At 43.3% G+C, this 20,061-nt stretch overlaps 2 protein-coding genes across 2 annotated transcripts in view; one reads left to right on the plus strand and one right to left on the minus strand.

The window, feature by feature from the left end:
• PIK3R4 (phosphoinositide-3-kinase regulatory subunit 4) overlaps positions 1-6,257 on the plus strand; it is a 69,813-nt gene extending 63,556 nt beyond the window's left edge. The window contains exons 17-20 of the mRNA XM_062214835.1: positions 3,387-3,487; positions 4,693-4,781; positions 5,008-5,116; positions 5,718-6,257. Of these exons, the coding sequence (XP_062070819.1) occupies positions 3,387-3,487; positions 4,693-4,781; positions 5,008-5,116; positions 5,718-5,888 (470 nt within the window). The 3' untranslated portion in view covers positions 5,889-6,257. The remainder of the gene's footprint in view (positions 1-3,386; positions 3,488-4,692; positions 4,782-5,007; positions 5,117-5,717) is intronic.
• A 1,633-nt stretch (positions 6,258-7,890) lies between these two features.
• LOC133752068 (collagen alpha-6(VI) chain-like) overlaps positions 7,891-20,061 on the minus strand; it is a 111,596-nt gene continuing 99,425 nt past the window's right edge. Inside the window, exons 35-36 of the mRNA XM_062182342.1 lie at positions 18,330-18,423; positions 7,891-8,110 (exon numbers count right to left, since the gene is read on the minus strand). Coding sequence (XP_062038326.1) covers positions 7,891-8,110; positions 18,330-18,423 — 314 coding nt within the window. The remainder of the gene's footprint in view (positions 8,111-18,329; positions 18,424-20,061) is intronic.

Consider the following 20,061-nt stretch of genomic DNA (forward strand, 5'->3'; position numbering starts at 1 on the left):
AGAGCCCATATAGGATGCCAGTGTCACAGGCAGCAACTTTACCCACTACACCAGGACGTTGGCCCTGACCCCTTCTTACTTGACTTATCATTTGGTCAGTTCATCATTTCCATCTCTTTGAAATAGTAAACCTGGTTTTAAGGACCTTTCTCTTGGCTCTTAGACTTCTTGATCTGTTAGTTTTTCACCATCTCAACTTTTAAAATGTGGCCCATGTCAGGATTCACTCTGTGGTCTTCCTTTCTGTTTATACTGGCTCTCTGTGTGATCTCATCTAGTCGCATGCTTATCTTAAAATATATTCAGAATTCGACTATTTTTAAACTAATTCTGTCGGTGTCTTACTTCAAACCACTGTGATCCCTTGCCCCTGTTAATGCAGTGTTCTCTTAAGTCCCTGCTGCTGTTTCTCTTCTGCTGAGCACCCGCCAGTGGCTTCTTGTTCCAGGCAACAGCCACACTCCTCACTGTGGTCCAGAGGGCTTTATGGGTCTACTCCCTTGCCATCTCTGATCTTCCTTGTCAGCCAAGATTACAACAGGAAAAGGTAGGATAACTTAAAGAGCATTTATTTTCAGAGGAACTATGTACAAAGATGTAAGGGTACCACAAAAGGTAGTGCAGTAATATAGGACTGATAGGACTGGTCAGAGTAGAGTAGTTGTAGAAGGCAGGAGGAGGGTGGCTTCTGGGATTTGGAACAAAATTGGCTAGAGAAGGCAGAGGAGCTCAGCCTGAGCATGCTGACTTGGCTTTCTTCACTCTGTTTCATCTTCAGGGCTCCTTGCTAGGAGTGTATTAGCTTCCCATGACTGCTGTAACAACTTAAATTTGGTGGCTTAAAACTATAGCTAATGGTAGAGTTAGAAACATGCATGGGATTCCAAATCCCATTAAGTTGGCATGTACCAGTGCCATCTTACTAGTTAAAGTGATCAGGTTAAGTTCATAATTGATCATAAAGATAGGATTAAGTGTCAAAGGGATCACATAAACAAGACTTGTGTCTACTAATAATAACTGATAGAATTAAAAAGGAGCAAGCGATCCAACATGGGAAGTAGGATATACAGGAGACTCATAGAATGGCAGATGCCCTAAACAGCACTCTGGCCTCAGATTTAGCCCTTCAGGCATTCGGATCCAGCTAAAAAGCCCATGAGAGTTTCTCAGGCATGGAAAGCCAAGACACTGTGGCAAAAAAAAAAAAAAAAAAAATGACCTAAATGAAAGATCTCTGTGAGTGAGATCCCAGCGGAAAGAATGGGCCATCAAAGAAGGAGGTACCTTTCTCTGAAGAGAGTAGAGAACTTGCACTTTGATTATGGCCTTGTCTAAATAAGGTCGGAGTTTGTAAACTCAAGAGGCTTCCATAGCCTTGGCAGCTCATGACAAAAGCCTTGGGTGATTACTGACATCATGAATAAGAGTGTCTGTTATTTAATGCTATAACTAGTACTCCAACAGTATTTTTTCACTTTGTGTTGCTATGGGAGGGCAAACTGTTGAAATCTATATATATACTAAACTGATTTTCTATATATAAAGAGAATTGAAAATGAATCTTGATGGGAATGGAAAGGGAGAGGGAGCAGGAAAGGGGAGGGTTGCGGGTGGGGGGGAAGTTGTGGGGGGGGAGAGCCTTTGTGATCAATAAGCTGTACTTTGGAAATTTATACTCACTAAATAAAAAAAAATCAAAAAAAAAAATAAATAAGAGTGTCAATTGTTAAATCAACAACGGGAGTCACTGTGCACTTACCCCCCATGTAGGATCTCTGTCCTTAATGTGTTGTACTGTGCGAATTAACAGTAAAAGTAGTCTTCAAACGATACTTTGTGTGTCCGTGTGGGTGCAGTCTGTTGAAATCTTTACTTAGTATATACTAAGTTGATCTTCTGTATATTAAGATAATTAAAAATGAATCTTAATGAAGAATGGGATGGGAGAGGGAGTAGGAGATCGGATGGTTTGCGTTTTGGAGCATGGTTATGGGGGGAAAAACTGCTATAATCCAAAGTTGTGAAATTTATATTTATTAAATAAAAGTTTTAAAAAAAAATCAGAGACATTTAAAAGAAAAAAAAAAACTATGCAGATTTATACCCTAACGATTCTGACGTCCGGAAGTCTGAGATGGGTTTTATGTTCCAGTATCAAGCTGGCAATGGGACCGCACGCCCTCTGGAAGCTCTGGGAGAGTCTGTTTCCTTACATTCTCCTGCTCCTTGAGCTGTGTACCCTGGCTCCTGGTGCCTTCTTCATCCTCAGAGGCAGAGTGGAGCATCTTACATCGTTGTTACTACCTCCTGCCTTTGCTGTCAGATCTGCCTCTTTCATAAGGATGCTTGTGGTTGCATTTAGGCCTGCCTAAATAATCCAGAATAATCTCTCATCTCAGAGTCCTTAATTTATTTACACACACACGTTTTGCCATGCAAGGTAACATTCACAGGTTCCAGGGAGTAGGCTATGGATTTCTTTGGGGGCTGTTACTCAGCCTCCACCATGCGGAACCCAGCTAGCGGAGGCTAGGGACCTGTTGATGTGGCTCACCCGGAGCAGCTGCAGGGTGGCCAATGGAGAGTAGCCAGCACTGTGGCCTTTCTCACTCAGTCTCAGCCACGACTTGTTCCTTTAGTCAAGCACGCTCCTGCTTCAGAGCCTTGCATTTGTTTGTTGTCTTCACTTTATAGTGGGCAGTTCCATGAAGCAGGGGATTCTTCTACTTTGTCATCTGTCCTTCAGTGCCAAGGACAATGATAGCCCCCAATAAATGTTACTGCTCAGTAAATATTAAAAATTGAAAGCAGCCTGGTATTTTATATGTTGAAAGAAGCCACTCCCCTGTTGAACAACAGCTAAGGAGCAGGACCCTCGTCTGCCTCTCCTCCAGTCAGGTGTGCCTCAGGCAGGGCAGGCCCATTGCGTTCTTTCTGCGTGCCCTGTCTGCTCACCTTCACTTGCCTTTTCAGTTCCACCCACAACATCGTTTCCACAGAGTGCCCTTGACCCTCACCCACTGCACGGGATCCTTTCCCTCCTTCCTTTTTGCTCTAATTTTCTCATACTTTATCTATTTCTTCTCTACTTCTCAGTTGTAGAAGGGAGAAGGCTGCGGCTCAGGGCAAGCTCGTTCTCTGTCTCATCTTTCCACCCCACGGTTCTCTTCACTTGTTAGAGAAGTGAATATTTACTGTTGGGATATTCAACTCTTCTTTGCACTGTTTGGGTCTGGCGACTGTCATGATGTTGTTTCAAGCACTAGTTGGCATTTCTTGCAGGATGGGGAGAATCGGAGTGGGTGTAGGCTGACTTGCATGACCTACCAAGGTGTGAGAGCTCTGATTGCCAAATTAATGGTTCTGGCCTTTGTCTCCCCTAGCTGTTCAGGGTAACAACGAAGTGTCCATGTGGGACATGGAGACTGGTGACAGAAGATTTACTCTCTGGGCCAGCAGTGCACCGCCACTCTCAGAGTTACAGGTTTGCTTCATTTTTACTGTAGAGGAAGAAATTATTTTCAGAAATTCTAAATATTTTGGCATTTTATCAAACATGGTATTTGTTAGACTTCTGGGTTATGTTACAGTTTGGGTTTTTACTATGAAGTTATTCTGTGGTCACTGATTGTTGCTTGGTTGTTTTCCAGTTCCTTAAACTTGCTAGTGTCTGCTTCATTAAGTGTTTTGGTTAGTTCTAAAAGCCTTGTGAGTTCTCTTTGGAACCCCAGTCAGATCTCAGTTAACTTGGAAAAGCCCAAAATAAGTTTAGATCATTAAAAAATGGAACATGACCCTCTGACGTATACAGATGATCCCAACTTAGAGCAGTTCAAGCAGTTCAACTTAGGATTTCTCTGTCTTGTGATGTATATGAGGGAGCCATTCATCCAGTTTTGATCTTTTCATTACTCTGGTGATGCTGGGCAGCAGCTCTCAGTAAGTCACATGATCGTGAGAGGAAACAGTGGGTGCTTTAGGCGAGGTGTGTGAAGTGCATTTTTAACTTAGGGTTCAGCAGGATGCAACCCTGTCGTAAATCTAGGAGCATCTGGACTTTTGTTCTTAATGCCAAGGGCACTTTACTGGGACAAAAGAGATTTTGTTTTCCCTTTAGTTGGGGGTCTTGCCCAAAGTCATCCTAAATATGAATTTTCAGATAACCTGAACAGGTTATGTATGCTACTATATTCAGAATGATGCAAAGCAAATATATTTTAAAGTCTCAAAGAAGTGGATATGACATACATAACTGGCTTCTCATTTCTTAGGTAACCAGGTACCTATAAAGTTACTGACACTATTATTTTAAACATCTGTTTATATGAAACGAAGAGCCACACAGACAGAGGGAGATGTTCCATCTGCCAATTCATTCCCCAAACGGCTGCAAAGGCCAGGGCTGGGCCAGGCTGAAGCCAAGAGCTTAGAACTCCATCTGGCTCTCCCACTTGGTTGTAGGGGCCCAAGTACTTGGGCCACTTACTGCTGCTTTCCCAGGCAAATAGCAGAGAGCTGGACTGGAAATGGAAAGCTGGGACTGAAACCACCCAAATGGGATGCCAGTGTCCTAGGTGGTGGCTTAACCTTCGGAGCCCCAATGTGGGCCCCAGCAGTTAATTTCTTTAGAAATGAAACCATCATTTTGAATATGTTGATGTTTTCTGTTTGACTCCACATTTTGTTAAGCCTTCTCCTCACAGTGTCCATGGAATCTACTGTAGTCCTGCAGATGGAAATCCTATCCTGCTAACAGCTGGCTCAGACATGAAAATAAGGTATGGTGTCTCACGGAGTACCTTTAATAGTCAGGAGGGAGATGATAACGTGGGGGTGGGTGCTATGGCTTACACGAGGTGTTAACACGTATCGGTGGCACTGTATTTGTAACTAATGGCATTCCATTAGCTCTTGAAAATAATGCATTCACGAACATAAGCCAACAATTATTGGTTCTGTCCATTATCTTGTGGCAGTTGTCTCCATTTATTTCCTCTTCTCTAGGTTTTGGGACTTGGCTTACCCAGAAAGGTCCTATGTTGTGGCAGGAGGCACTAGTTCCCCATCTGTGTCCTACTACAGGAAGATAATTGAAGGGACAGAAGTTGTTCAGGTACAGTAGTCTGGTTTTCAGTTTTGGAGCCATAAAAATAATTTTGGCTAGGAATGGCAGTATTTTGAATTTATAGAATATTTTTTTATTGCATTTTCTCTAACTTGATAAGTATTTTCATTATTTGACTTTTACAAATAAAAAAGTTAGCTGTATGATCTTGGACAGGTTGCTTCATTATGCAACATAGCATACAATGGATTCAAACCTGACTCTTGGGACTCCAAAGTTTTGTTCTTAGGAAAAAATTCCAAATGAGATAATGTTCCTGACAGAACACTTCCTTCATGGCAAATTCCAATGAACATTGGAAATACTAGACTTCTCCATTTTTTTCCTTTTATTTTTGATGTTGCCAAAGGTTGATACACCAGAATGTTGGCCTCTGTATAAATTTTCTATACTTTCTATCCATGGAACCCAGTAACTAGAAGACCAGAATGTCGTTTTGGATACTCCTTTTTGCTCAATGTATTTTTGACAGCACAACTATTTCACCAGAGGTGCTGACTTAAACACAACATACCCTAGAAGCAAGAATACTGACGAAAGGTAGAATGTAGTACAGACTTTTAATGTGTCTGAATTAACCATCAAACAGGAAATCCAGAATAAGCAGAAGGCAGGGCCGAGTGATGACGCCCCTCGAAGAGGGCCAGAGTCTCTGCCTGTGGGACACCACGACATCATCACGGATGTTGCCACGTTCCAGACCACACAGGGCTTCATCGTAACCGCCTCCAGAGATGGGATTGTGAAGGTGTGGAAATAAGAACCTGCTGATTGGTGTAAACTGTAATTAAATTATAAATAGACTGTAACTCAAGAGAAAAGGTACTTCTAGAGAAGAGAAGGGAGAACAGATTCGTTTAATTCAAAATCGTGGTTCTACATCCCTGTTCTATGACAAAACAGATTGCACCGTAGGTAGGTAAGGAAGTGGTATTTGGCTTATCTACTTGTGCACTTCTCTGTAACAATCAGCCAGACAACAGTGTGGACGTTTTATTGTATACGTATGCAATGGAGGTGAGAAATGTGAAGACGGATATGGTCTCGGTTTATTTTGTATTGAAGAAGATGGTTGTAAAGCTGTTATAATGTAAACATGTTTTTGTTATTAAAAATGTGGTAAACCATATTAAGGCATCCCAAGAGTTTTTTGTTTTGGGTCCCATTTTTAACAGATTTAGCAGAGGAATGAACTCTCCAGCAGCCTTTGTTCTGAGGTAAAGAAATGGTCTCCATGTCACAAAGAATCAGTGACAGAACAAGGCCATGGATAACCTGAGTGTAGGGAACATACCACTTGTCGAGGACTACTCTAAAATTGATTCTCTACATTTCTCTAATTACATCTCAGCTGTGGTGCAAAACAGGTAAACAACAACACTGTCAGGAAGTGCCAGTCATTCAGCTTTACATTCAACTTAAAACAAATTCTGTTTTAAAACTATTTGCAGCCATAAACAGAAATGTGTTTGTGCTTAATCCAAAGTTAACCAGAAAAATCCCTTTTATTAAAATACCTCTTAAGTTATTGCTTATTGATGTCCTGTACTTGAAGCATACATTTTTCCTGAAGCCCATAGCACCAGTTAGCTGAAGAAACTTGATGTGTTACTCCTGAGTATGAACAGACCATGTACTTCCTTGGGCTTCCTGCTGCTCGAGCACCCTGGGAGCTCTCTCGGAGCCGCCTGTGTAAGGTTGGCAGCAGTGGTTCAGAAAACACTGTACGTGCATGTTCTTCTCAGGCTTCAGGAGCAGAGGTAAAGTCTGCATGCAGATCTGAGCTGGTCTTGGGTGTTAGTAACCGTCTTCCCCACGCACCCATGCAGGGCTTCCCTCCCTTCCCCAGCAGGTCAGTGCTGCCAGTTCTGCAGCTCACTCTTAGGCTGATGTGAGGTCCAAATACGGGGTTGGAAATAAAAAAATGCCGCTTTGCTATTAAGTTGTTGAAAATTGTCGTCTTCATTGTAAGAGTAAAACCTGGATGGGGATGAGGGGACAGAACTTTCTTGCTTTCACTTACTCTGCTCTCTTGTGCATCTTTGCAACCTGATATGGGTTTGCATATTAAACATTCATGCTTTTCTTATATTTTCCAAACCCAGCATCTACATATGAGTTTGGAGGATTTAATGCTGGAGAAAATTACCCTCTGCTTCTCACCATTCCAAGCAGAGTACTGGAGGGAACCTCCCAGCACAAACCCGTCAGAACTAGTCACACTCAGCTGTGTGTCTAGGTAGAGGAGTCAGGAAAGGGCAGATTTCACACACAGGACAGTGTGGGTCTAATGTGGACGCCAGCATAGCCCACACATGAAAATAACTTCGGTTAAACAAGTGAATGTTAAACAGTACTAAATTAAGAAAGAAGGCTTGGTTTTCAGAAAATGTTCGTAGACCTACAGTCACAAGAATTAAAATTGGCCCATAGCCATACATGCATAGACTCTGTAAAATTTACCTTCAAAACTTATATTCATTAGACTTTTCAGAACACTTTTTGCATTCTCCCATCTTCTAATGGAAAACAGTTCTTGAGGCAGGCTTAAGAGTGCTAGAATTGTTGGGAGTGATCAAATAAATGGGTGCGATGTATCTTAGTCCCAGTGAGTACAGGGGATCAAGTTGCCTGTACCCCCTGTAGCTTGATCAGCCTTCCAGAATGGACCTCCAGACACAGGCGGATATCCAGATTGAACCCGGTAGTTCGGCAGCACGGTCAGTTGTTGAAGTCCAGAGTCTGACTGATGCTTCCGAAGATTAAGTTGTTCGTGCACTTCCTTTATCATGTTGTCCGGGGGCACCTTTTATCCCCCTTCTTCCAGTTTGAAAGTTAAAGGATATATTTCTGGTAAAATTTTGAATAGCAGCATCTCTGCCACCTCTTGTAACTCTTGAAAAATATTTTTTATTTTGGAAGAATCTTGCCTTCGATAATGTGTCTTCTTTGAGGACAAGTTTATGTAGTCCAGGAACAAAGCTACACAACAAAGAAAAGAACATTTAGAAGTTAAATGCCGTTTAACTTTACCGCAGGTTGCACAGTCACCTGTATTCCTGAATTAACTGCTGCACCTATCATTGTTGGGGATTTCCACTGCCCGTGTAGCAGAAGCTGACGCATGAGACACGGTGTCAGTGTGTAAATAGGCCTGATCTCCACAGCAAAGCTGCTGCTTCTCTACTCAGGTCCTCATCTGACTGTCCTGGTTCAGACGCCCTCGTCACACCCACGTCTATTTAGAGGCTCCCAATTCCACTTCCAGTGTCATTCAGTATAGTATGTTTTTAATCCATTACACTTTTAAGTGTAATGAATTTTTACTTTTTACTGTAAACATCCTTATTTTCTACTCTTCTACCCACTTAGAAAATAAGTTTCATGAGAACTTGTCTATTCACCACAGTTATCTCAGGAACCTAGAATTCTCAGCACATGATAGATACTTAGTAAGTTACATGTATGCCACCCATGGGCCTGGTGTTGTGGTGCAGTGAGTGAAGCCACTGCTTGCAATGCAAACATCTCCAGTGGGTGCCAGTTCAAGTTCTGACTGCTCCACTTACAATCCAACTCCCTGCTAATGGTCTGGGAAAGCAGAAGAGAATGGCCCGAGTGTTTGGGCCCGTGCTACTCATGTGGGAGACCTGGAAGAAGCTCTTGGCTCTGGTCTGGCCTGCCCTGGTCCAGCCCCGGCCGTTGCTGCCATTTGGGGGAGTGAACCAACTGATGGACGATATCCTTCCATCTTTCCCTCTCTAACTCTGCCTTTTTAATGTTCAGACGAGAACAGTGGCAGTACACCAAAATCTCCATTTCTTCATTTTCTTGTTTTGCTTTCACCAGCTATAAAATCTGACCTCACAGGACCAGCAATATTTAGAAAACAACTACATTGAAAGCTATAAAATAAGTTTAAGTTAAATTAAGTTACTCATTTCTCCAACACACACACATGCAACCTCTCTACCACTTCGTACTCTTTCTCTTTCATCTGTCGTGCATTGGAAAAGGAAACAACCAAATGTTGAGGAAACCAAGTCTGGTTACATAGACCCCAAAGCTTCAGAGCATGTGCCCTACATGTGTAGTCTGGGCTCCTGAAACTCAAAACAAGTCTGACTTCACTTTGCTTAGTGCTAGCAGCGATGTACTAAGCTCATCAGCAAACTGCAGTTGCAAAGAATGGGAGCCCTGGCTAAATTTCAGTACACACACAGTTTCCTCACGCCTCTCCCTGTTTTTGCCCTCCCCTGTATTCTCATTTCCAGATTGAATACTAGGGACTCAGTTCCCCATAACAGTCAGTGTGGCTCGAACACAGACTCTTCTGCGTTGAGAAGGCACCCTCCTGGGTCTGAGGCACTCTGGTTTTATGGCTTGCCTCTCTCAACCTATACCTGATTTTTCGCCCCATCCCTTTGCCCCATTGGATCCTTTCCTCTCCTTTTTTGGCAAGTTATCTTTGCCATACTCCTCCTTCTAAGTTAAGGAAAAAAACTGTTGCACTGAAAACTGTTTCATTGCTTGGCTGATCTTTTCCCCTCTCAAATCATTTTTTTATCTTTGAATTTCCATTTTCTACTACTTGATATACTGGGGTTTGCGTTTGAAGAGCATCTGATAAGAACCATTTGATTTTCCTGTTTTGAGTCATGCAGTTTGTTTCTCCTTTTCCTAGTCTCCAAGGATAGGTGGTCATGGCAGAGATAAAGATGGAATCGGCAATTCAGTTTGCAAATTGTGCCCAGCTCCAGGAAAGCTTTTGGAAAGAAAGTTGCGGCAAATTCTAGATAAGATGGGGTGGGTGATACTAAGTCTAGGTCTGCCCTCTCTGATCAGATTCCTCCATCCATGCAGGCATTGGAGCCTGGCCCGAAGTGCTGGAGTAGAAAATGCAGGTGAGACTGCTTCTGTTTCGCGGATTCTTTTATCTTAATACAAATTGTCTGTGTCCAGAAGCAGAATTACAGCAGATGCATTGCTCTGGCATTGGCGGTTGTGTCCCTTTTTACAATTGCGTTGTGCTGGCTCTGGCTTGTCACTGCTCCAGAGCCTGGAACAAACGTCTCCCTGACTGGATGAGGCCGCACGCACATGGCTTTGTGTCTTTGATTCTGTGTGGCTCTAAGTGCTTATACCAAGAGGCTGCCCAGCCTCGCCCTCTGGCCATCTGTTTGCCTCGGTTGCTTGCACTTTGATTCAGTTCCTTTCTTTTCTATCTGGTAAGAACCAGCTTCTGCAGGTATTCCTCAGAGCCACAGCACAATGATGGAATTCCTGTAAGGGTGGTTCTGAGGGCTTGGAAAGTCATCTCTGTGGCCCGACAGCTTGCCTAGTGGGCATTCTCAGCCCTGCCCACCACCCGGTCGCCAGTCTTCAGTTCTGCCTCCCTCCAGGCAGGGACAGAAGCAGCTGTGTGGCTTGTCACCTCTCATTCCAAGAGTCTCTGGGAGGCCCAGTCTGTTGTGCCATCAGGGAGGTCATGGCCACTGGTATGGATTTCACGGCTTGGTTCCTTGGTGCCCCAGCCGTTTCCCGACACTTCATCGTTTGAGATATGGAGGAGCTGCTGAGCCTCCATATGCCGAGGGCAGTTCAGAGAAGGGAGGAGAAACTCTTGGGCTGGAGCCCTGTGGACCCCTCCTCCCACTCGTATTGTCCTGGAAACAGCATGTGCCATGGTCTAATTGTGGAGGCTGGCTCCTGTATCTGCCCTTGCAGTCAGGGCGTGTGGACTCCAGAAGGAAAATTGGAACTCCTAGGTCAAAAAGAAGAAAAGCCTTTTCTCTTTTTTCTTGGTCTCTTTACATACCGCGGCTTTGAATGTGCCATTTAATGTCCCGTCTCCCAGCCTGGAGATTCTCACAGGACAGAGCCGGCTCTCAGTGGGGGTCTTGCCCTAGGACTTGGTGTGCAAGCCAGCTTTCAGGTTCCTCCTCACACCAGCCTCCGAACGCCCAGAAGTCATGCCAGGTTCCTTCTTTCCCTGGCTAGCCTCCCAACAGGAGTATGACCCGTTTGCTAGTGAGTGCCTATGTAGAAGTAGTCACTGTGTACTTGTGTCCCATGTGGGATCTGTCCTTAATAGGTTGTCAAAGGTGAAGTAATGATATAGCTAGTACTGAAACAGTATTTTTACACTTTGTGGTTATGTGTGGGTGCAAACTGATGAAATCTTTGCTTAGTATATACTGAAGCGATCTTCTGTATATAAAGATAATTGAAAATGAAACCCTTGGTTTTAAATTGGAAATTACATAGAAAAATAATCTTTTTTTAAAAAAATATCTTGCAGAATCTCGGTCATTAATGTGATGTACACTGTTATTTAATGCTATAACTAGTACTCCAACAGTATTTTTTCACTTTGTGTTGCTATGGGAGGACAAACTGTTGAAATCTATATATATATACTAAACTGATTTTCTATATATAAAGAGAATTGAAAATGAATCTTGATGGGAATGGAAGGGGAGAGCGAGTGGGAGGGGGGAGGGTTGCGGGTGGGGGGGAAGTTGTGGGGGGGGGAAGCCTTTGTAATCCATGAGCTGTACTTTGGAAATTTATATTCACTAAATTAAAAAAAAAAAAAAACAAGAAGTAGCCAAAAGGCAGAGGCCAGCACTGCAGTGTAGCGGGTAAAGCTGCTGCCTGTGGTGCACACATTCCATGAGGGTGCTGGTTCCAGACCTGGCAGCTCCACTTCTGATCTAGCCCTGCTGTGGCCTGGGAGAGCAGTAGAGGATGACCAAGTGCTTGGGCCCCTGCACCTGCATGGGAGACCTGGAAGAAGCTCCTGGCTTCCCATCAGCCCAGCTCCAGCTGTTTGCAGACATTCGCGAAGTGAACCAGCAGATGGAAGACCTCTCTCTGCCTCTGCCTCTCTCTAACTGCCTTTCAAATAAATAAATCTTAAAAACAGACAAAAAAAACCCAAAAAACCAGAAGGAAAAAGGCAAATGTGCTGTGGTGCTGCCAGCTGGGGTGGACGGCCACTGCCTTCCTGTGCCAAGACTGGGAGCACCCCTGACGCAGACTTCCCATGTCTCTGCCCAGGCCATGCAAGGCGTGTGGCGGCGGGGGGCTGAGCTCAGAAAACCAGAAGTCCTGCAGAGGCTCTGGGAGGTCGGGTGAGAACTGAACAAGGCTCCAAACCCCACACCTCAATGTGTGCTGTGTTGTCCCCGTGGACCTCACTTAGAAAACAAATTCAAAAACAACACGAATAGTGACCGCACAGCACTAAACCCCAAGTGCAGGGCCCTGTGCAAGGGCGTGGGCCCCACACTCATGAAGCCGGCCAGCTTGCAGCACCTCCCCCACCTGCCTCTGAGAGAGCACTGCCCCAACACCGGCTTCCATGTGTCCTCCAAGTCCGCGGTGCCACCTCAGCAAGATCACAGCACGCCTAGCGCGTACCAGCCGCTTCCAAACTGACCGGCACTCGCAGCAGGGGGCGCCCTTCTCTTTTCTAACTGAACCCGCTGGCCTGTTTGAGACTTGACTTCAGAAGTCCTCGCTGCTGGACAGCTCCCCAGGCTTGCACACTCAGGCAGAGGCTGCCTAGCAGGGCCAGGGCTAGAGTGTCTCCACAGCCCGGGTTACCGTGTTAGAATCAACGTGCACCCTACACAGAAAGCAGCTGCACTTTTTTTTTTTTTTGACAGAGTGGACAATGAGAGAGAGAGACAGAGAGAAAGATCTTCCTTTTTGCCGTTGGTTCACCCTCCAATGGCCGCTGTGGCTGGCGCATCTCGCTGATCTGAAGCCAGGAGCCAGGTGCTTCTCCTGGTCTCCCATGTGGGTGCAGGGCCCAAGGACTTGGGCCATCCTCCACTGCCTTCCCAGGCCATAGCAGAGAGCTGGCCTGGAAGGGGGCAACCGGGACAGAATCCAGTGCCCCGACCGGGACTAGAACCCGGTGTGGAGGATTAGCCTGTTAAGCCACGGCGCCGGCCGCAGCTGCACTTTCAGAGGTGTCTAAGAGTGAGCCCCCGGCGCTGGCACTTCCTTTCTTGTGGTCAGTGTTTGGGTGTGTGTATGCGTTCTAGTACAGGTGGTTTATGCCACAGACATAAATAACTGCTCCCAACACTACTTGATCTCACTTCTAATTTTTAAAAATATAATATTCATATGTTACATCTTTCATAAAAGTTCATGGAAAATGTATATTGTGAAAAAACTGCATGGATTAAATTTTTGTAATTATAAACTTTTTGTTTTTCCAAGTATCCTTGTATATCAAAAGATATACATATATATGTATTTTTAATAAAGACTTCTTTATTTGAAAGAGAGAGAGAGAATCTTCCATCTGCTGGTTCACTCCCCAGATGGCTGTAGCGGCCAGAGTTCAACCAGGCTGAAGCCAGGAGCTTCTTTCAGGTCTCCCATGTGGATCAGGGGCCCAAGCAGTCAGGCCATTAGGGAGCTGGATCAGAAGTGAAGCAGCCAAATCTCAAACCGGCACCCATATGGGATGCTGGCATTGCAGGTGGCGGCTTTACCTCTGTGCCACAATGCCAGGTCCCATATTATTATTATTATTATTATTATTATTATTATTATTATTAGTTTGACAGGCAGAGTTAGACAGTGAGAAAGAGACAGAGAGAAAGGTCTTCCTTTCCCGTTGTTTCCCCCCCCCTCAATGGCCACTAAGGTTGGTGAGCTGCAGCCGGCATGCTGCGCCGATCTGAAGCCAGGAGCCAGGTGCTTCCTCCTGGTCTCCCATGCGGGTACAGGGCCCAAGCACTTGGGCCATCCTCCACTGCCTTCCCGGGCCATAGCAGAGAGCTGGACTGGAAGAGGAGCAACTGGGACAGAATCTGGCGCCCCAACCGGGACTAGAACCCAGGGTGCTGGCGCCGCAGGTGGAGGATTAGCCTAGTGAGCTGTGGCGCCGGCCCCCGTATATATAATATTAACTTTTAGAACAACGACCTTCTGCCTTTGTTGATAATCTCCTGTGTATCTTGAGTTAAAAACTATTAATTATTCTATTCCTATGTTCTTTTCCTTCTTTGGAGTATAGTCTTATTTTTTCTGTAACAACTTAAGATGTAACAGAATTAAGACTAATTCTAAACTAGCTCTAACTTTCTAAATCATGACTTCTATTGTATCCCGCAAGTTTTGACATAAAGCATTTTATTACACAATTCTAAGTATCACAGTTATCATTTAGAAGTGTGATTTTAGTTTAAAAAATGTATGAATTTTTAAATGGCACTAACTCCTAACCTAATTTACACACGGTCAGGCAGTGTGGACCATATGACAACAATTCTTAAAGATTTTTGTGGACACTTGCTTTGTAAGTTAAAAATAGTGCAACGAACACCCGTAAGCTCCTCCAGCTCAGTGTCACAGTTGTTAATGTTCTCCGAAAGCATACCTAAGTTTCCCATGCAGAGCTCTAAATGTGTCTGTTAAATCAAGTTTGTTACTTACTTATGCTGAAATCTTTTATGTCTTTACTCATTTTTGTCTGCCTGAACTATTGGTATTCAAACTGGTGTGCAGAAGCCTCTAATTCCAGCACCGGCTCAGTGGCAGCTCCTCCATGTAGTTTTTCAGTTTCTACAAGGTCTATTTTAAGGTTGTTATGACTCTTATAAATTTAGAATCGCCGCGTCTTCTACACAGATGTAACACTTTGTCATCGTGTACTCATCCTCTTTAGCCCCACAAAATGGCTTTGTTTTAAAAGTACATTTTATGTAATATTAATATAGCTATCTCAGCCTTTTAAAAATATGTGCCTGGGCTATTTTTTTCCCATAATTTTACTTTAAGTCTCTCCATTTCCTTATGCTTTAAATATGTCTCTTGAAACCAGCTGAAGATGGATTTGAACTCGTTTCCTGAACCGATGTCTCTGATTGTAACTGGCATCATCAATCTACATATGTTGATTGTATGGTGTATTTAAAGCAGACTTGGGCTTGCCATCCTGCTTTGCGCCCGATACTTGTGCTTTCTTGCCTCTTTAAAAAATTGGTTTTGGGGGCTGGCGTGATGATGTAGTGCATAGAGCTGCCACCTGTAATGCCAGCATCTCACATAGGCACTGGTTTGTGTCCCAGCTGCTCCACTTCTGATCCAGCTCCCTGCTAATGGTCTGAGGAAAGCAGCAGCAGATGGCTTTAGGCCCCTGCTACCCTTGTGGGAAACCTGGAAGAAGCTCCTGGCTTTGGCCTGGCCTAGCCCTGTCTGTTGCAGCCATCTGGGGAGTGAACCAGCAGATAGAAGGTCTCTCTGTGTCTCTCCCTCTCTGTAACTCCTTCAAGTGAATAAACAAAGATTTATTAAAAATTGTTTTTTTCTTGATTATTTTGAAAATATGTTTTATCGTTTTTGTGTCATTTTCCTCATTACATTTTGGTAGTTCCTTTCTGTTTTCCTTTATCATGTCTGCCGTCAAGAGTCTCAAGTTTTGGGGTCGGTGCTGTGGCACAGTAGGTTAATCTTCTGCCTGTGGCGCCAGCATCCCATATGGGCGCCAGTTTTAGTTCCAGCTGCTCCTCTTCCCATCCAGCTCTCTGCTATGGCCTGGGAAAGCAGTAGAAGATGGCCCAAGTGCTTGGGCCCCTGCACCCACATGGGAGACTGGGAAGAAGCACCTGGCTCCTGGCTTCAGATCGGCACAGCTCCGGCCATTGCAGGCATCTGGGGAGTGAACCAACAGAAAGAAGACCTCTCTCTCTGTCTCTCCCTCTCACTGTCTGTGACTCTACCTCTCAAATAAATAAAATCTTAAAAAAAAAACTCTCTAGTTTTGCCAATAGCCTAATCTGCAGCCTACATAATGCAGATTCTTAGAACCTTTTCACTCCACTTACTTGTCTGACTTATTTATATTATTGTCTGTTTTTAGTGCTACTTTTCTTTCCTTCATTTTAAAAAATAATCAGATTATTTTATTGTTTAATGTCTTTTCTCATTTAAATAAAAATATATGTTGATATTTAGCCTTCTTTTGTTGAAGCCACCAAATGACAAATGTTTCATTTTCATAGCTTTGTTAACAAGTATAGCTTTTTTTGTAACCCTGCAAATTAGATATCACTATTATTTTAAAATATATTTGTTTAGATTGCCCTTAACAGACAAACTGAATGATTTACTACTTCTTACATTTCCCTCCTTGTCTCTGTGGTCACACATACTTTAGAAGTTATCTTAGCAAAGACCTTTTTTGTGGAAAAAAATTTTTAATGTTTTTCCTTACCATTATATTTGAAAGTTTTTCTAGTTGACTAAAATTTTCTTCTACTCTTTGAAAAACACGCAGTAGTCCTGCAGCCTCCAGCGCGGCTACTGGCAGCTCAGCCGCCAGCCACATCAAAGTTTCCCTGCGCGGGTCTGGATGGCAGCTTTTCTGTCTTCTGGGGCGTTCCCTTTGCCACTGTCTCACTGATGCTCTGTCTTTCTATCCTGCCTACTGTATCTTGAATTTCCTTTGTGAACTAATTATTTCATGTCTTCTGGAAAATCATCTTTTGTCTTTGAATCTTGTCTGCTATTTCGTACTTCTAGCTGGATGTAGATTAGATTTTTTTCCATTCTGTTCTAATTGTAAATCTCCTCTATATCTCCTTTGCATTCTGGATAACTTCTTCAGTTTTTTTCCCTAGTTCATGTTTTTCTTCAGATGTGTCTACCACTGTTTAATCCTCTGCTGAGTTTCACAGTTACTGATTTTGAAAGTTGAAATAGTCAAAGAAAATTATAAAGAACAGGACCATAAATACCTTTCATCTGGATTCCTGGCTGCCATCTCTCCTATTCTTGGTTACTCTCTCCCTGTGTGTAGATGTAGATGTCTGTGATGTATACATGTGTCTGGACACACACATACCCACATGTATGTGCATACACATTCTGCTTTCCTTTAGGAAAACCACATGAAAGTGGGCTGAAGCCATCATCTGCGTCTCTTACATACCTCAGCATACTTGACTCAAAAACAAAGGCGTTTCTTACACATCATCACACTGTAACCACACACAAGGAAATCCACATGAAATCAGTATCACCCAACACATGTTCATACTCAAACTTCCCAATTGTTCTCCTAATGTTACTTATATCAGCTCTTTTTCTTTTCTGATCTATGATCCAATCAAGGATAAAGCAATTACATTTGGCTGTTTGATCTCTTTAATCTTCCAGTGTTAGAACAGTACGCCATATTCCTCTACTCTTCATGACATGAAATGTATGAAGAGTGCAGGCAAGGTGTTCAGAAGAACATTCCAAATTGAGGAGTTGTCTGAAGGTTTACCCACTGAGACAAGGACCCCACATAGGTGATGTTGCATGTCTTCTGTCTCACCTTGGAGGCACATAACATCAGATCTTGGTTTCAGTAGGTCTTCTCAAAGCTCACCGTGTAACACCCAGGCACAGTTTCCTTTTTTCAGTTACTGGTTATTATGTAGTGACTCAGTGACTGTTTCAACAGCCACCTTCGCCCATACAACAGCATAACACAACACTGGTCTTATTTCCCTTACTGATCAGTGACTACATTTGTTATTAACATTGTCATCACATTATGGATCACAACTTAGTGGTTTTCTCATTCTACCCCTCTGCACTTGCTAACATTCTTCTAAAGAACAGCTTCTCCTCCCCCTTTTTGGGAATCTTTACAGACTTGTGGACTTTAAAAATCCAATGTGTTATAATTCATCCCATGATTACTCTTTGTGATGTCCAGATTATCTTGTTAGGCCACTGGGAATCCTTTAAGATAAGTCCTTTGCTTTCTGATGTGACACTTTTCATTTCTGAGTATTTCCTTGATTTCTATAGATTGTTCTAAATTAGCACCACACCGTTCCTGCTGAGCCTGGAATCAGGTATTTCTGCAAGAAACCCTGCTTCCTTTTAGTAACGAATAATATTTAGAAGATCTGGTCACTAGTACTCTCACTGCCACTGACGTGTCCTATTGACTGTATGATTTCAGCTATTAGATTTTTCCATTAAAACATAAAAACCCTGTATTTGGTTATTTTTCAGGTCAATTTGGTTATTTTAAAAAAATCATCTTATTCCCTCAAGTTGAATCTTAATATGTAGCAACAGATGTTTGTCCAAAGAGGATGGAAGAGGAACAGTTAAAAAGAAAAAGAGAAGAGGGGGTCGTATGCATACTCCGGCAACACCAAGCAGAGAATACCTTTGAAACTGTTGCAGGGGCTGCTTTGGTTCTGTAGAGCTTGGTCTGTTGCACTTGGCTTTGAGGTTTATTGGCGGGTATCTGTTGATTGCACCTAGGAAGACAAAAGCTTGGTGAGTCTCCATTCATGGCTGTTAACATGACTGCAGTCGGCTCTCTACCCCAAGGTCATTTCACTCTTCCAGTGTCCACCAACAAAAGGTACCAGCTACGGTGGTCCTATGAAAGAAAGCAGACGACTCAAGGGAATCTCTAAAACTAAGTATAGAAAGTACAACTCTTCTGAATGGAGAGGTGAATTCAGCTGACTTCAGTAATATATGCTTAGCAGCTAAAGCTGGTCAACCATTAGAGGAGATGTCATGAACCATTTCTAATGGTCTGGCCTTTAATTGATATGAACTCATCAGAATAATTTTATTTCCTTCTCTGGAATATTAAAATGCAAAGGACAAAAGACATTCTCTTTATGGTCTTTGTATCGCTGACGGTAACACCAGCAATCTTGGGTTTAATTCATTAGCGGCTCATTTCATTTGGAAGTGCACTAATTTTCATAATACTAAAGCATGGCTAGTCTTATGCCACTTGAAATTTAAAAGCCATTTTTTGATGGAAAATTTTAAAAAAGTGTATTACATAGCTCCTTAAAGCATTAGCTTGAACAGATTTAAGTGTAATTAACAAATTACACTAGGGTCATCATAAACAGCAAGTCGTTCCTGGGCGACGAGACAGCCACACCTACAGAGCTGTGTGGTAGGTACGGCTGTGTGTTCTACACCAAATGGCCGCACACTGTGATGCTACCCGTGGTGCACCTGATTTTTGTCTTAGCTCAAAGAATCAGGCTGCCAGCAGTTGGGCTTCCTCAGAAAACGTGCTGACTCTGATGTGGACTATGAAGCTTCTCTATTTTAAGAAGAGTCACAGAGGAATATAAGGGAGCGAAACCAGAAGTCCTGAGAAGGCTGCGACCAAGTCTGTTTCTGTCACCCATATCTAGCACCTGAAACAGCAAGTGGCTTGGAGCAGGTGCCTCCTAAATCCACGTTCCTGTCACACGGTGCGGGGGAAGGGCGTGTGAATCTGTGGGCCTGTTATGGAACTGCTTCTTGTACTGTGACAGCCATGTTAAAGATGGAAAGTGTCTAGGTCTCTAAGTTTTGGGAAAGTGGAGCATAATTGTCATGGTCAGAATTTTCCAAAAGCATATTTCTCTCGTGCACCCCAAGGACATCTCTTCCCTTTTCTCTGGGTCGGTGGCAGGGGTGGGGGCCATGCCATTTATCTAATTACGTTACTTCAAAAATTACCATGAAACACAAGCAAGAATTTGGGGAAGGAAATTCCATCTGAAGACTTCCTTCCAACGTCCTGCCTCATAAGGAGTGTGTCCGTACGAGTTTTCTGGAAGCTTCCAAGGTGTCATTTTCTCTCTATAAATGCCCTGTGATTCCTGTGATTACTTCCTTCAGAAAGACCCTTAGCCCCATTTTTTCTCATTGTTTTCCCTCTAGCCTTTCTGCCTTGTTCCTATTCCAGAGTACATCCAAAATTTATTTTAGGGGCTTACTACTCCCCACTAGTGTTTGTCAAACTATAAGCTACTTCCAAAAGTTTGTGGGCCATGGAGTTAAAAGGTAAGTTTATTCTGATGCAAAATTTCTTGAAATCCTTGAATAGTTTTTTCATGATAAGCATTTCCCCATAATCTTTTTGAAAATCCCCT

The sequence above is a fragment of the Lepus europaeus genome, chromosome 2 (assembly GCF_033115175.1).
Source record: "Lepus europaeus isolate LE1 chromosome 2, mLepTim1.pri, whole genome shotgun sequence".
In the NCBI taxonomy this organism is placed as follows: Eukaryota; Metazoa; Chordata; class Mammalia; order Lagomorpha; family Leporidae; genus Lepus; species Lepus europaeus.